General features: G+C 55.3%; 3 protein-coding genes across 3 annotated transcripts; 2 read left to right on the forward strand and 1 right to left on the reverse strand.

The window, feature by feature from the left end:
* Nucleotides 1-950: 950 nt before the first annotated feature.
* B0T15DRAFT_490822 (uncharacterized protein) lies at nucleotides 951-2,809 on the forward strand (the record flags this gene model as incomplete). The annotated part of the gene is made up of 6 exons (XM_062866724.1): nucleotides 951-1,047; nucleotides 1,120-1,767; nucleotides 1,832-2,116; nucleotides 2,171-2,211; nucleotides 2,266-2,426; nucleotides 2,488-2,809. 6 exons carry the CDS (start codon nucleotides 951-953, stop codon nucleotides 2,807-2,809), a joined length of 1,554 nt encoding a protein of 517 aa, XP_062724009.1.
* Nucleotides 2,810-4,812: 2,003 nt separating this feature from the next.
* On the forward strand, nucleotides 4,813-6,970 carry B0T15DRAFT_102032 (concanavalin A-like lectin/glucanase domain-containing protein). Its single transcript, XM_062861369.1, has 3 exons — nucleotides 4,813-5,364; nucleotides 5,428-5,733; nucleotides 5,790-6,970. The coding sequence occupies exons 1-3, from the start codon at nucleotides 5,115-5,117 to the stop codon at nucleotides 6,749-6,751; spliced, it is 1,518 nt and encodes a 505-aa protein (XP_062724010.1). The 5' UTR covers nucleotides 4,813-5,114; the 3' UTR covers nucleotides 6,752-6,970.
* A 1,741-nt stretch (nucleotides 6,971-8,711) lies between these two features.
* B0T15DRAFT_102195 (uncharacterized protein) lies at nucleotides 8,712-11,511 on the reverse strand. Its single transcript, XM_062861370.1, has 8 exons — nucleotides 11,327-11,511; nucleotides 11,191-11,266; nucleotides 11,091-11,123; nucleotides 10,678-11,019; nucleotides 10,391-10,618; nucleotides 10,293-10,329; nucleotides 9,225-10,225; nucleotides 8,712-9,121 (listed from the first exon to the last, which is right to left on the reverse strand). Exons 2-8 carry the CDS (start codon nucleotides 11,223-11,225, stop codon nucleotides 8,869-8,871), a joined length of 1,929 nt encoding a protein of 642 aa, XP_062724011.1. The 5' UTR covers nucleotides 11,226-11,266; nucleotides 11,327-11,511; the 3' UTR covers nucleotides 8,712-8,868.
* Nucleotides 11,512-13,041: the final 1,530 nt, after the last annotated feature.

Below are 13,041 nucleotides of genomic sequence, written 5' to 3' on the forward strand. Positions count from 1 at the left end.
CGGGTTTTCAGCCATTTGCCTTGCGGCTCCCCACTGCGAATCCATCATGGCGGCCTATTGCGGCTTTCGACTGGCTGCTGCCCCTCCCGGTCGATCCACGCACAGAGGACCGGACATTGGACCGAACCCATCGAGGTGCGACCATCCCACGAGCGGGATGAGCAACACTCGGGGTGACAAGTGTCGGCCAAGCCATAGATAAGAGGACGAGAGGCAGCCACTTGCTTTCCGGAGAAAGCCAGAGTTGCAGGGCCCCGGCTTCCGGCTCATGTGTTGTCTACCTCCGGCAGAGGACCTCCTTTCGTCTGGCTAGGTAGGTAGCTCATCCGCCGCTGTCCTGCGTCCTCCTACCTACCCGACTCTGTACTTACCTGCCTAGGTATCCGTACATACTTGGCTTTTCCCAGCACCCGGAAACAGACCGGCAGCCAGACGCCATCCGTGCGACCACGCCATTCAGCCGGCGACAACGCTCGGTTGACACTGCGAATGAGGGGCCGAACCCTGTGTCACGAGCATCCCCGCACCAACCAGGGCTGCATATTAATCTATACACAGCAGTGCCAGCACGTAGCAAATAGCGTCAGATCCCGCAACCCGCGCCCGCTAGCCACCGGTCGGTGCCTCAGCTACTACTGAACTGCTGGTACGGACACTGGGTGCGGCTCTGCTAAGCTCCGGGCCTTTATTATCTTGGGAAGTCGGCTGCTTGGAACGCTCCCTCCCAACGTCGCCCTCTCGCCGCTGCTCTGGATTCTGCGGTGGGACTGCTGCTGCTTGCCGCAAGCGGGTCAACAGGCTTGTTGTGCCTCGATCCATATTCCACTGGCGTGAACTGGGGCCTGCCCTTTGCTGTCTAATGCCGCCCCGTCCACTGTCGAGAGTCCCACACTGCACACTATCTGACAACGTGCAACGCCCTTGTCCCGCCCAAGAAATGACAACCGGCCATGGATCAGGGTAGACGAAATCGATGGGGCCCATGGACCGATTGGACTTGGGACGGTGAACAAGCCCGCTACTGGAGGGCAAGACAGGACACCCAAGGTGTGTAGTTCTTCCAATTGTCCAAACTGAGGGCGCCCTTGGACCAGTCACTGAGCACCGTTTGTGTCCTAGGCAACTTCGACTACGACTTCTACGATCCCAATGCTCCAGGACCCGCGACAACACCGGGGGTAGCGCCGGAGGCTGGTGATCCTCGCACTCCTGCCGATGATCTCGTCGGTGGCATGCACAGGCTCGACCTAGGCGGCCAAAATGCGCAGTACACCCACGAGGGCGCGTATACCTACGTTGGTGCTCAGATTGGTGCCGGAACTGATGCTTCGGGCGGTCTGTACGGCACAACTCCAGTCTCACCTCATGCTGCCTCCTCGGCGAAGGGCACTGCTAGACCCTTCGAAGCATTTGCCAAGTCCAAGTCAAAGCATTCCAGGCACCAACGAGAGAGGGAGAGGGAAACGGGCAAAGAGAAAGCCTCTTCGTCCAAAATACTCCAACCCAGGCAGGGGAAAGGTGACAGCCAGCCCCCGGATCCCGCTGCCGGTCAGTTCGACGACTTAGAAGCCTTTTACCCGAACCCTGTCGCTCCACCAGGTACCAGTCCCGACCACGGCGGCGCTTCTTTTGCCGACCACGCGGGAACTCCGGTTCACCGTGCTTCCGAAGCTGATTCACCCGACCCAGCGGAGTATTCCCATTCTCGGCATGCACAAGAAGATCGGTTAGCGAGGGAGACTACGTCTAGTCACTACTCAACTGGAGGTAAGTAGTCATTTGTTGTGCCCTGGGGCTTATGTTGCTGATTTGGTGTGTTCTGGCTGCGAAGAGTCCCTCTATCAAGCTTCATCCAGTGATCAACTCGATGATGTTGCATCCCGAGCCGATCCCTACCTGACCGGAGCGCCCGGTCCTTTCTACTCAGGCGGGGAGCCATCGTCTATCGCGACGGCCGATAATTATTCGAACCCGGCATTTGAGCCCGGCGACGGCCGAGCAACACCGAAGCCGACCGCCCAGCCCTCAATGGCCCCCGCGATGGTCAATGACTATCAATATCAAGCTAATGGTTCCTGGAGTTACGGCGGATCACGGGAACCCACCAACAACGAGGGTGAGTGACTCCAAATAGTGATGATGGGCGCAGTATTCTGAATCAATCGTCTAGTATTCACCCTTGAACACTCTTCACGCTTTCGACCTGGCGAGGTGAGTCCACCGGTCTGCTGTGAAGAGTAAATGGCCTAACGCGCACTGCTCCAGGTGTTCAAGATCATGTGGTGCGAGCCTCTTGGCGCTACCGGCAGCCGCAGGAGCGAGATCATAACAAACCAGGTTCAACTGAGCGTCGAGGGGAGGCAGTTCTACCAGGGCCTTCGACGGTTCATCATAGTAGCTAACGATGAGGGACACTGTACCTGCGTGTGAGCATCCTCTGTTTTGACACAGTCACTAGTAGCCTCCCGGCTGATTTGAAACTCCCAGGCCTATCTTGACATATGAGCGCCAGGCATGCACCAAAAGGGGTGTCAAACCCCTGAAGCACGGGATCGTGTACCAGACTGGAAAGAAGCCTCGTCTTGTCAATAATGAACCTCCGTTGGGATTTCCCCCGGTAAGGGTCGATCTCTACGAGAGAACCGAACAATTGGTCAAGGAATCTCGCGTCAATTACGCCAAGCTCACGACGGTCGAGCACAACTTCAAGGTCTTCTTCATCGGCCGCGTCGCGCCGGAGGATTTTGGCAAAGTGGTCGCTGCCGTCGACGAATGCTGGGAGAGGAAAAGGCGACGCAACAACAACTAATCTTGGTCCGACTCGGTGGTCGGCCAGTCAGTGCTTGTCGCCGAGCGCCATCGCAATATGGCACCTGAACGTTTTATTTCTTTTGCTGTTAGCAGGGTGTTGGCCTGCGCCACCTGCGGGTTGGCCGATCATGTCTCAAATTGTATACGTTTGATAGTTTGGGCGCGTCTTTACCACCTTCTGGACATGGCCCATCACTGGGTCTCCCTTAGCGGTTGCAGAGGCGGGGCCCTAAGATCTATGGTTTCCTAGGAGGACATTTACGCACTCTGGGTATTACGTTTCGTTTCTGTCTTGGCTGTTTCTATCTCCGGTTGGCGATCGACATTGGGTATTGGGTGTTTCAACCTTCGATGTAGCGTTGAGACCCGAGTTGGATTTTGTTTTCTTTAGTGGCTCACTCGCAGTTCACGTTTCGCGCTTGCCTATGCAGGTCTTCATCTATCTCACATTTCACGAACGTTATGACTATCTTTGACACGGACTTTATGATCTCAACGATAATGCCAGGCAGATGTACAGAACATTCTCACTCCGAAGTGAGAACTAGGGTTAGAAGGAACTATCCCTGGGATAACCTCTCGTCTATCAATGGCGGAATACCGTGCGTCCTTGATGTTCCATGCTAGGCTAGAATCCCTCTAGTAGTTGCGTGTGTTGACCCTACTTCTGGACGATGCTCTGGTCAAAGGGCCTCCATGTGTAGCCGGAGACAATGCGCTTGATTATCGCCGAACTGAGACGAGAATGGCGCCTATGAGTTCTCTACTGTATGACCATGTGAACCTAAGTCCTAGCCTGAATCCAGAACCAAACCGGGTTCGATACAGAGTAGATATAACGAGCGGAGTAAGGATATCACGCCGTTACACAATTGAAGGTCAAATTACTACTTCGTAGTACGGTATCTGTGGTGTTTAGATTCTCTCTTGTTAACGGCCAAAATGATATTGCTCTCGGGCCCACCCGGTAATGGAATGTGCGTGTAATCCTCTAGTAGGTTTAGGGAAAAAGTAATAACATCGCCAGCCCCTCCTTTTGCTATTTCAGCGGTCTTGTCGATGTTGAATGGTTTGAAACCCGACAAAACAGATGGATTAGATGTGGCCAAACATAAGTGGCCGTCGCGGCGAAACATGCTCCCGTCTCTGAAACTCGTCCAGCCGCAGGGCGAAGCTGATCAGCCCCACCGATTCTAGCACCGACCCACCAACGGGCGGCACTGCTTCGCATCGAACGCATCCAGAAGGTGGAGCGTAGGCTGACGCAAGAAACGCAAGGTACGATATCTAACTTAGCGATGGCAGCTGAGACTTGGTTGTTCCTCTTTATACGGAAGATATCCAGTGGTAACAATACATGTCGAGACCAACCGTTGTCATGATCGAATTAGTACGGAGTATTAGGTTCAGGTTTTTATCACTGCGGCCAGAGACCGCCGAGGGCACCCTGGCCAGGGCCGGATGTCCACAAGGGTCGAGAGACATCCAACCGGGCGGCCTTCCTTTGCCAAGAACCAGTACTTCCCCGCCACCTGATAGCGTCCAATCGAGGCAACGGCCTCTTCGTGCTGAGGTGCTGTTAGCATGGCAACGCCTGTTGCTTGCGGTCAAACACCCTCGAGCCAACGCATTGTCAACAAGACCTGGACCAACTTGGTAATCGTCTTCCTTCTGATACTCTCCATAGTTATCCGTCATCCTGCCTTTAATTGCCTTGAGCAGACCTGTCTGTGTACATTCTGTACACTAAGGGTTTTGATATTTCGTTTCCATCCCATCTTCGTCTCCATCCTGCTTGCGCACCTTGACAAGCAGGCGATGCGTTCGTTTCGTTGCTATTTCCTTGCTTTCGTCATATAGTTAACCTAACTCTCTTGGCAACTCTCCCCGCTGGCGTGACACACCAACGTCCTGATCGCCCACCTGACGTCTCTAACACGCGGGACCTGCATGGTCTCACGAAGGAGCAACGAACCAAGCACAATAGCGATTCTTTCCCAGCGACTCGCTCGAGCATTTCCCTGCGGCTACTGCGACTCGCCGTTTTATTGTTCGTTCAACCCGAATTGAACTGCTTCCAGCCGACACCGTTTGCTGAAACGCCCCTGGGACAACGGTCCTCGACAACACCCCGGGGAGGTTTGCACGTTCCTGGCAGCGAAGGCGAAGGAACTTGCCTGGGACTATCTCTGGTGATCGCACGAACGCTCGCTGCCCGGTGGCAGCCGAATCCCCCGGTCGACCGCATCCGGAGATCGAAGTGCGACAACGGTTTCTGATCCGATCGATTTCTCCCCTTCAAAATGGTCAACAACAGCCCTGGGCTGAATGGCATCGTCATCGGCCTGTTGTCATCCTTTGGGTCGGCCATCCTGATCCTTTGCATTTTCCTGGCATTCTATTTCTTTAGGTTCACAGCGTCCGGACGCATATTTCTCGACCGTATCGGTCGGCCGGGCGAATACGATGACGAGCAAGAGTTTGCGCGCGAGGAGGCGGAGGCCTTGGAGACGATGGATGACTTGCAAAGGACCGAGTATCTAAGAGCCAAAGGTTGGTCTCTTTTGTTCCCGCTCTATTTTGCCGTGAGCGGATGCTGACTTGCGTTGGGCGCAGCTTTCATTGCTGCGAATCCCCCAGAGTCGGTACAAACCGATATTTCGCTATCTCAATATCTGGCCATCCAAGAGAAAGGCGTATCGGCCTGGGAGTTTGAACCAGAGTTGGAAATCGCCAACTGCTTCGTCGAAGCCCGGACCGAGATTGAGTTCTTCGATTCCGAGTGCACTGTCTTAACCAACCTGCCCGTCCCAAAGCAAAACGACGTTTATTACTGGGAAGTGAAGATCTATGATAAGCCCGAGAATACACTCATAAGCATAGGCATGGCCACCAAGCCGTATCCCTTGTTCAGGTTGCCGGGTAAGGCTTTATCGTTGCCGGGAGTGGTGGAACATCCAGAGACTGACAACAAACAGGTTTCCACAAGTTCTCGGTCGCCTATCTCTCCAACGGTACACGTCGCTATAACCAGCCCTTTATGGCTACTCCCTATGGCCCTCCCATCGTGCAGGGCGATGTCATCGGCGTCGGCTACCGGCCCCGAACGGGAACAATATTTTTCACGCGGAATGGCAAGAAGTTGGAGGATGTGGTTCATGGGTTAAAGTCGCAGAACTTTTTCCCGGCAGTCGGCGCGGCGGGCCCGTGTGTGGTTCACGTCAATCTCGGGCAGGCTGGTTACGTCTACATCGAGGCCAACGTGAAGAAGTGGGGTCTCGCTCCTATGACCGGCTCTCTGGCGCCACCACCACCCTACGGCGTCGAAGCAGATACCGTTCTCCTTGAGACAGGAAATAAGGACGGCTTCAGCTCACAGCTTCGAGGACACCGATACAGCAACTCCGCTCAGCTACCCACGCAAGGGCCAAACGTTCCGGATACTGGCCACGCCCGCTCAAGATCGGGCAACTTCCGCGTTTTTCCACCTACCAGTCCAGGTCCTCTCCGCAGTCCGACGGATATTTCCCTCGCGCACCTGATACCGACAGATGACGGCGGGGAACCTAGCAACAGTGCTGCAGCGCTCGTACATCCAGGCCAAAACCCCAACCACCCAGCAGTCGTCGGCCTCGGTCTGGTCGGTATCCAGAACCAGCCGCCCCCCGAGTACACCAGTCCCGAGCACTCCGACTCGGAAGAAACAAGCAGCAGCAGAAGTAGCTCCGACAGCGACAACGCACCCTTGATCCGTCTCACGAGGAGCCGTGGCGCGTCGCTGGCTACCGTAAGGGGGGTCAATAACGCATCCGCACCGCCTGCCGCGCGGGAACCGCCTAGCCCGCCGATCCCCACATACCAAGACGCTATCCGGCAGGGCGCAGGGCGGCACAGGAGTGATAGTGCAAGGAGTGCGGGGACTGCGAGGCGAGAGAGGTGATGCGCGGTCCATAAGCGGGCCCCATGTCGTTTTCTTTTTGCCAGTGGTGAACTGGAATTATACCCCTGGGACTGGCTGGGCTGTCTCCGATGGAAGTTTACGCGGTTTCGGTTGGTTGGCTGGCTGGTCGGTTGGTTCTACCAGGCAGGAGAGGCACTGGCGTTGAAATCGTGATTGGACCTCAGGATTGGGGAAGCAGAACGCATCAAAGACATCTTCTGAGCTCCGCGTTGTTCCTCGAGGTTGACTTGCCTAGAGTTGCTTAAGCGTTGAGAGGGGGTTGCGGCGAATGGAGTTACCTATACAATCGTGGAGGCTTACTGGTTCAATCGTCATAGCATGGAATGGATAGTATCATATACCAAAGGAAGCACAGCTCTACGAGATGATCGGAGCAGGGTTGTATGAGCCTAAGTACCTACCTTAGATTGCCTACATTCAGGCCTGTGATGATGGTTTTGCTAGCATTGTCCTGCTGCTTTGCGCCTGGACAACTTTAGGCTTGTGAGATACCACAACCCTATCGGTTGAGGCAAAAGCGAAGCTCAATCTTTCCAAGGGTATTATTATTAGTATCAACGCATAGTGGCCAACTCTTAGTATACTGGGTCTTCGATTACAGGAATGACAAGAACGTAGAAGGAGATGAGGAGATAGGAAGAAGTGCTCTAAATCTACGTATCTACCGCTGTCCCACATTACACTTTCTAATCCCCATGGGCTGGAGCTGTGTCCACCACACATACATCGCTCTCGGAACGCTCTCTGCGTGTATTAAGCATGCACTGGAGATGAGACGTCTCTCGCAGCTGGGCTGTAGTACCGCCGAGCGTGTGCGGAGAGCCCTAGGCATGATGGTGCAGTTGTTTGATTCTTGTTCTTACTATTGCTGCCTCCTCCCTTACTTAGACCAATCAGTCTCTCTCTCTCTCTTCCTCTTCCTCTTCCTCTTCCTCTTCCTCTTCCTCTTCCTCTTCCTCTTCCTCTTCCTCTTCCTCTTCCTCTTCCTCTTCCTCTTCCTCTTCCTCTTCCTCTTCCTCTCCCTTCTCACCGTATGGATCTCTCTATCTCTCGCTCCCCCCTTCGCTTCTTTTCACGCCACTTGATTCCAATGGACCATGGAGGGAGCAGTGCTGTAGTCAGTCTCCTAAGCCCCAGGCCAGTCATCCCAACAGTGAGCTGTCACCGTGTACCTTGACTACAGTATCTTCTTCCCAACACGCCATCATCAGGAAATTGGATTCACAATATACAGGTAATTCGGGACTCCGTGACTGCATGAGACCCGTCGGGAAAACGGTCAATTATCCACAAAGACAGCCAACTCAGATACTAGCACTCTTCCTTTCTTGTACATACAATTAGGATTACCTCCCACCCACGAGTCGCCACCAAGGGCTTCCTCGCACACCATTACTTCCCCCCCCACAATGTGGCAAGCACAACGAGGTGCGACAGGATACGTGTACAGCCCTATGAACGCCGCCCAATGCAACCAGATAACACCATTCCAAAAGTCCAAATCCACGCTTTTTGTTCCCAACGTTGGCTGGACATGTGTCAAAACAGCCTTCCCACACCTCCGAAATCCTTAACAAAATCCAAAAAAGCCCGCCTAACCAAAAACAACAGCCGCTATGCAGTTGGGTATCGTGATCATCCGGTGTCTGTGTCCATAAGGAGTGAATTCTATGCCGATGAATGCCTTCATCATGATGCAGTGTCGTCAAAAGGAGCGTCTATGTGGGGTATAAAACCGTTCGATCCGCCAAAATGCAAAAGGAAAGTCTATAGTTTGTTTTGAGTGGACCAGCCGGTATAGAAGGAGCGTCATAAGTTGGTATCTTCGAATGCTTTGTTGACAAAGGAGCGTCGTTGCAATAAATGCAATATTAGGGGCGAGATCGTCGCAGTCGTAAAGGAGCGTAATACGGCACAATAAAGCCGTGGAGTAGCTGCCGCCGACTCGGAGGTGTATGTGATCGCCGGAAGGAGGGTGCTGTACATTTGCGTCTGTGTTGAGGTATGGAAAGAAGCAGCTCGGATGCTGCACGAAAACGAAAGAGAAATGTCGTTAAGGTTCATAAACCAGCAGAGGCGAAGAAGAGGTGGCGCCGCTAGGTGTCTTTCCCCTTTCCCTTGTCCTGGGCAGTTGGGGGAGCAGGGAGTACCGGTTCCAAAGGCACGCTGTTCCCTTCCTGGGTCTCCGATGGGAAGAGTTGGGGCCGCGGCGACTCGGGAACGGGGCCCAGAGTCTGCTCAGAGCTCAAGAAGGGTGAAGGTGCAAAGGTTGGGTGGTGTTGACTTGGCAGCCAGCAGTAAACATCCTCAGAAGGTGGGTAGTCCGGAGTGGTGCTCAAATAGGAAGGCCTGGTCGTCATGGTTAATCATGTTTGCCCTTTGCGCATGCCGGGGAAGCGGCCCTTGGTGCAGCCTGGATCAGGTCCACACGGTCTGGATTGGAGGAACGAACCCGACGCCATAAGTGTTGGCACCGCCCAGCATAGGTGAGGTGGCCGTGTAACCGACGCCATAGGGGACCGAGTCCTCTGCGTCGCTGTAGACGATCGGAGATGCGTCACCAAAGTCACCGTAGGTGCTCGAGGCAGGACTGTAACCCCCGTACGACGGACTGGGGATGTTCAGGTACTGCGGGTTGACATACGGCGACGACAGCTGGAGCGGGCTGACGGCGGTGTTCGGGCCAGACTCCGGAATGACGGACAGATCCTCAGTGCTGTAGCTGAAGGCCACGTTCTCCCCGTATGGCAAGAACTCGGAAGACAGATTTTCCGCCATCATCAGCGGCGAGCCTTCGTTCATGTAGAAATCGGGCGTATCGAACTGCGGGAACGACGGCGTGCGCACCGGCTGGACCCATCCCATCCGCGAGCGGAATTCATTGACCGTCTCGATGGGGAACTCCATCAAATTGAGCGGCGTCTGGAGGTCTCCGTCGAGGTGTCCAGAATTGCGGATCGCATACAGACGGCGGGCAATCTCCTCAACCGGCCCAATGGTCATGCTTCCAAAATAGGCAGCGCCGATCTCGGGGAACAGGCGTTCCATCAACAGGGCAGCCGTGTAGTAGTGGGCGATCACGACCAGGGCATTTGGCGATGCACCATTCCGCTGCAGGTACATGACGGGCAGCCAAAAGAGCCAGGTGCGCAGCGGCTTCAGACGGTCGAACTGCTGACTCACCGCCAGCGAGGACGTGACCTTACGGGAGCCCTTCAAGAAGCTAATGAGCTGGCTCACCGGCTTCGTGTCTTCGCGGCTCTTCTTGAGGAAGGACTCCAGCTTCTGGAGCTGCTGCAGGGCACGCTGGAAGGCCTCCAGATCGTCCTCGCGGGGCTGGGCCGGCCGATGGTCCGGAGTGGGCGAAGGCGGAGCAGTCGGGAAGGTGCTGCTCTCGGCGATGAACTCCCCAAACTGAGATTCATGTTTCCAGGGATCCATGGCCTCGATGACCTTTTTTGTCATATGTATTAGTGTGCGTTACCCGGGCAGCCTTCACTCCACTCGACACGAGACTTACAGATGAGGTTCCCTGCATGAGCTGGGTCCAGCTCCGCCTGCGAAGCGCGTTAGTATCCCCGGTCAGTGCAGCTCGGATAGGTGCATTGTATTGCTTACCAATCTGTGGCTTGCCAGGAGAGAACCAGAGACGCGGCGAGGATGGCGTCCGAGGTTTCCCGAGAGAAGGCGCCGATGGCTTCCTGGAGGCCCTTCAGGGCAATGCCGCGATGCTCGTAAGCCATGCTTCCGACGGTTGGACAGCCGGTCAGGTACGCGAGATGCATCGCTGAAAACGCGAGCAACGCATGCAACACATAGCGGTGGGTCGCGCCGATCCTGATGATGCTGGAAAAGGCGTCAGTACAACAGCCGCGTTCCCCTCGTGTCACAGAGCGGAGGCCTACGTAGGGATCTGCCGCGTCCAGAGGGTGAACTCGTTGGCATCGAGTTCCTGCATCTGGTGGCTGATGGAGGCAACATGGTGGATCAACCTCAGCTCTTCGAGCGTCATGAACTCGGGCGCGGGTGCTGGGTAGACGCCCAGACTGGGGAACGGGAACATTCCGGTGCGGCGCCACTGCTCGATGGTAGCCTCGATTTCAGGTGTCCACATAAGGTCGGCCTTGTCGGGCGAGCCAGCCCTGTCCTCGGGAACGGGGACGTCATTGTACGGGCAGCGGATCTTGTGCTTGGTGCAGTTGCGGCACTGGGGAAAGTTCTCATCACACCTGATATGGCGACGCTTGCTGAGGGCTAGCAGTTAGAACACTGGAAATGAAGAACCTTTTGGTGGTCAGAGCTTTTTCCGTGAACCTACCAGGTGTCACATCCCTTTCGGGACTTGGTGTGGCTACGAGGTTGTTAGCATAAGGGAATCGAGCCGGGAGAAAAGGTGTGATATGATAAAGACTGCTTACCTCCGACGAGGGGGACCACCACCGGGACCAGCCATTATTACGAATAGGTTAGGTAGAAATAAGATTAACGAAAGGACTAGACAATGGGTCAACAATTGGAATCGAGCTGCTTAAAGTAGGGCTCAACAATGCTCACATAAAGTAAACACACGACGTGCCCTGGGGCGCCGCGGGATAGCGAACGGGGTGAGCTGCGGTAAGGGGAAGTGCGCAAAGATCGACGACTGCACGGCACAAGGCGGCAGCAGATGCTAGGCGTAACGAGAGATGCCGAGTCGGCCACGGCACAGGAGTAGCGGTGTTCGACGCGAGAGGTCTAGATCGCGTGGGTGCGATTCGGATGCTCGCTCGTTCTCAGGTCTCAACCGCTTCCGTCTCGGTCCAGAGCTCTTTCCTTCCCCTTTCCTGACAGTAGCGATCGTGGAATACTTCTTGCGTTCGGGAGAGATACAAGAAACTTGAGCGATAGTGCGGGTATGGTAGCGAGTGTGCTAGGCCTTGCAGATTGGCATCTACGTCCTGAACGTGTCGAGGGTGCAGATGGTGTTTATGAGCTTCTCACTGAAAGGCGGTGGGAGCGATGAGGTTCGGGATTTGCGGGTTTTCGTCTCGAGTACTCTCCAAACACACAAAGAAAAAAAAATAAGAAACAAGCGAATGACAGGAGTCGACGAGGACTTCCTTGGGTGGGTTGCTTAAAGCGAACGTGAGGTGGTTTGAGGTACAGCGGCGGGGCTGGATGGCGTTGATGATGTATCTGAGAGATCGAGAGGAGGGATGGATGGGCCCGTTGGGGGACCTCACAGTTAAATAGCGAGCAAGCGCGCTGAGTGGTGGGATGGATGGCACCATGGGCCCATGGCGCCAGGAAGCAAGTGGCTGCAGCGCAGAGCACCGACAGCTCCCACCGCTCCCCACCTGTGCGCGGCATGGAACCCAACCTGGAAGGGCCAAGGGCGCGCATCTGGCATCTGCCCCATCGGGAAACGAGGGCGGCCAAGCCTCGCGCTCTGCTCGTTTGTTGACGGTGGACAGTGGACACACCATGTGCTGGCGGCCCACAACGGGGCGCTTCCCAGCCCATGCCTGAATTGGTTAGAGCACCCACAGAATATCCATGGATGTAAAGAAGGAAAGCCGACCACCCAGCAAGCCCAGCATCGCCCTTTGCGCTTTGGTTTGTCAGTTTGCGTGATGGGCCTTGAGCCTGAGCCCTGAGCCCTGAGCCCTGAGCCCTGGTGAATTCCTAGATGCTTGTACCTAACAACCAGGCTCGGTACTGCAGGGCCTCTGGGACGACGGGCCCGCGACGAAGTGGGTTTGGACGCCTGCCCGCCGCGCTGGCGGAGAATAAAGAAGACCAAGCTCAGATGAATGGCAGTGGCACAGCGGCACAGAGCGGGATGGACAAGACAGCTTAGCCTAGTTCGGACGACCCCTCGTCATCACATCAAACGGCTCGATTCTACGCTGCCATTCGGACGGCTTGATGAAGATGCTCTGCCATACACAGTAGTATTGTTCTTCGCTCTAGCTGAGTCCCATGCAGGATCTGCCTCAGGTCCCGTCGTTGCACTGTGCTTTGTTGCTCTGCGCCCTGATGCCCAGTTCATGTGCGTGCTGGCCCGCAGCCTGTGTAGAGCGCCCTGTATGTATGTACTTGTATGTACATACATACAACTGTACGCCCTTGACCTTGAGGGAGATACCTTACCTACCTCTACGGTTCTTGACCAATGTGATCCGCCTGCTGCATCGTGCAGGCATTCCTCCCATAGGCGCGGCAGCTAAGTCATCCAAATGCTACGTTAACCTGGGGGGGGGGGGGGGGCACAAATGGACATAGTGGGT

Source organism: Chaetomium strumarium, assembly GCF_033439665.1.
Source record: "Chaetomium strumarium strain CBS 333.67 chromosome Unknown B0T15scaffold_2, whole genome shotgun sequence".
NCBI lineage: Eukaryota > Fungi > Ascomycota > Sordariomycetes > Sordariales > Chaetomiaceae > Chaetomium > Chaetomium strumarium.

Excerpts from the sequence above, each read along its gene's own strand:
- B0T15DRAFT_102032 (XM_062861369.1), top strand. The coding sequence starts at position 5,115 with ATGGTCAACAACAGCCCTGGGCTGAATGGCATCGTCATCGGCCTGTTG. Across the intron at positions 5,365-5,427 it reads CGAGTATCTAAGAGCCAAAG|CTTTCATTGCTGCGAATCCC; the intron begins GTTGGTCTCTTT and ends CGTTGGGCGCAG. Across the intron at positions 5,734-5,789 it reads TCCCTTGTTCAGGTTGCCGG|GTTTCCACAAGTTCTCGGTC; the intron begins GTAAGGCTTTAT and ends GACAACAAACAG.
- B0T15DRAFT_102195 (XM_062861370.1), bottom strand. The coding sequence starts at position 11,225 with ATGGCTGGTCCCGGTGGTGGTCCCCCTCGTCGGAG. Across the intron at positions 10,226-10,292 it reads TCATGCAGGGAACCTCATCT|GTCATCGAGGCCATGGATCC; the intron begins GTAAGTCTCGTG and ends ATGACAAAAAAG. Across the intron at positions 9,122-9,224 it reads GCCAACACTTATGGCGTCGG|GCCTTCCTATTTGAGCACCA; the intron begins GTTCGTTCCTCC and ends CATGACGACCAG.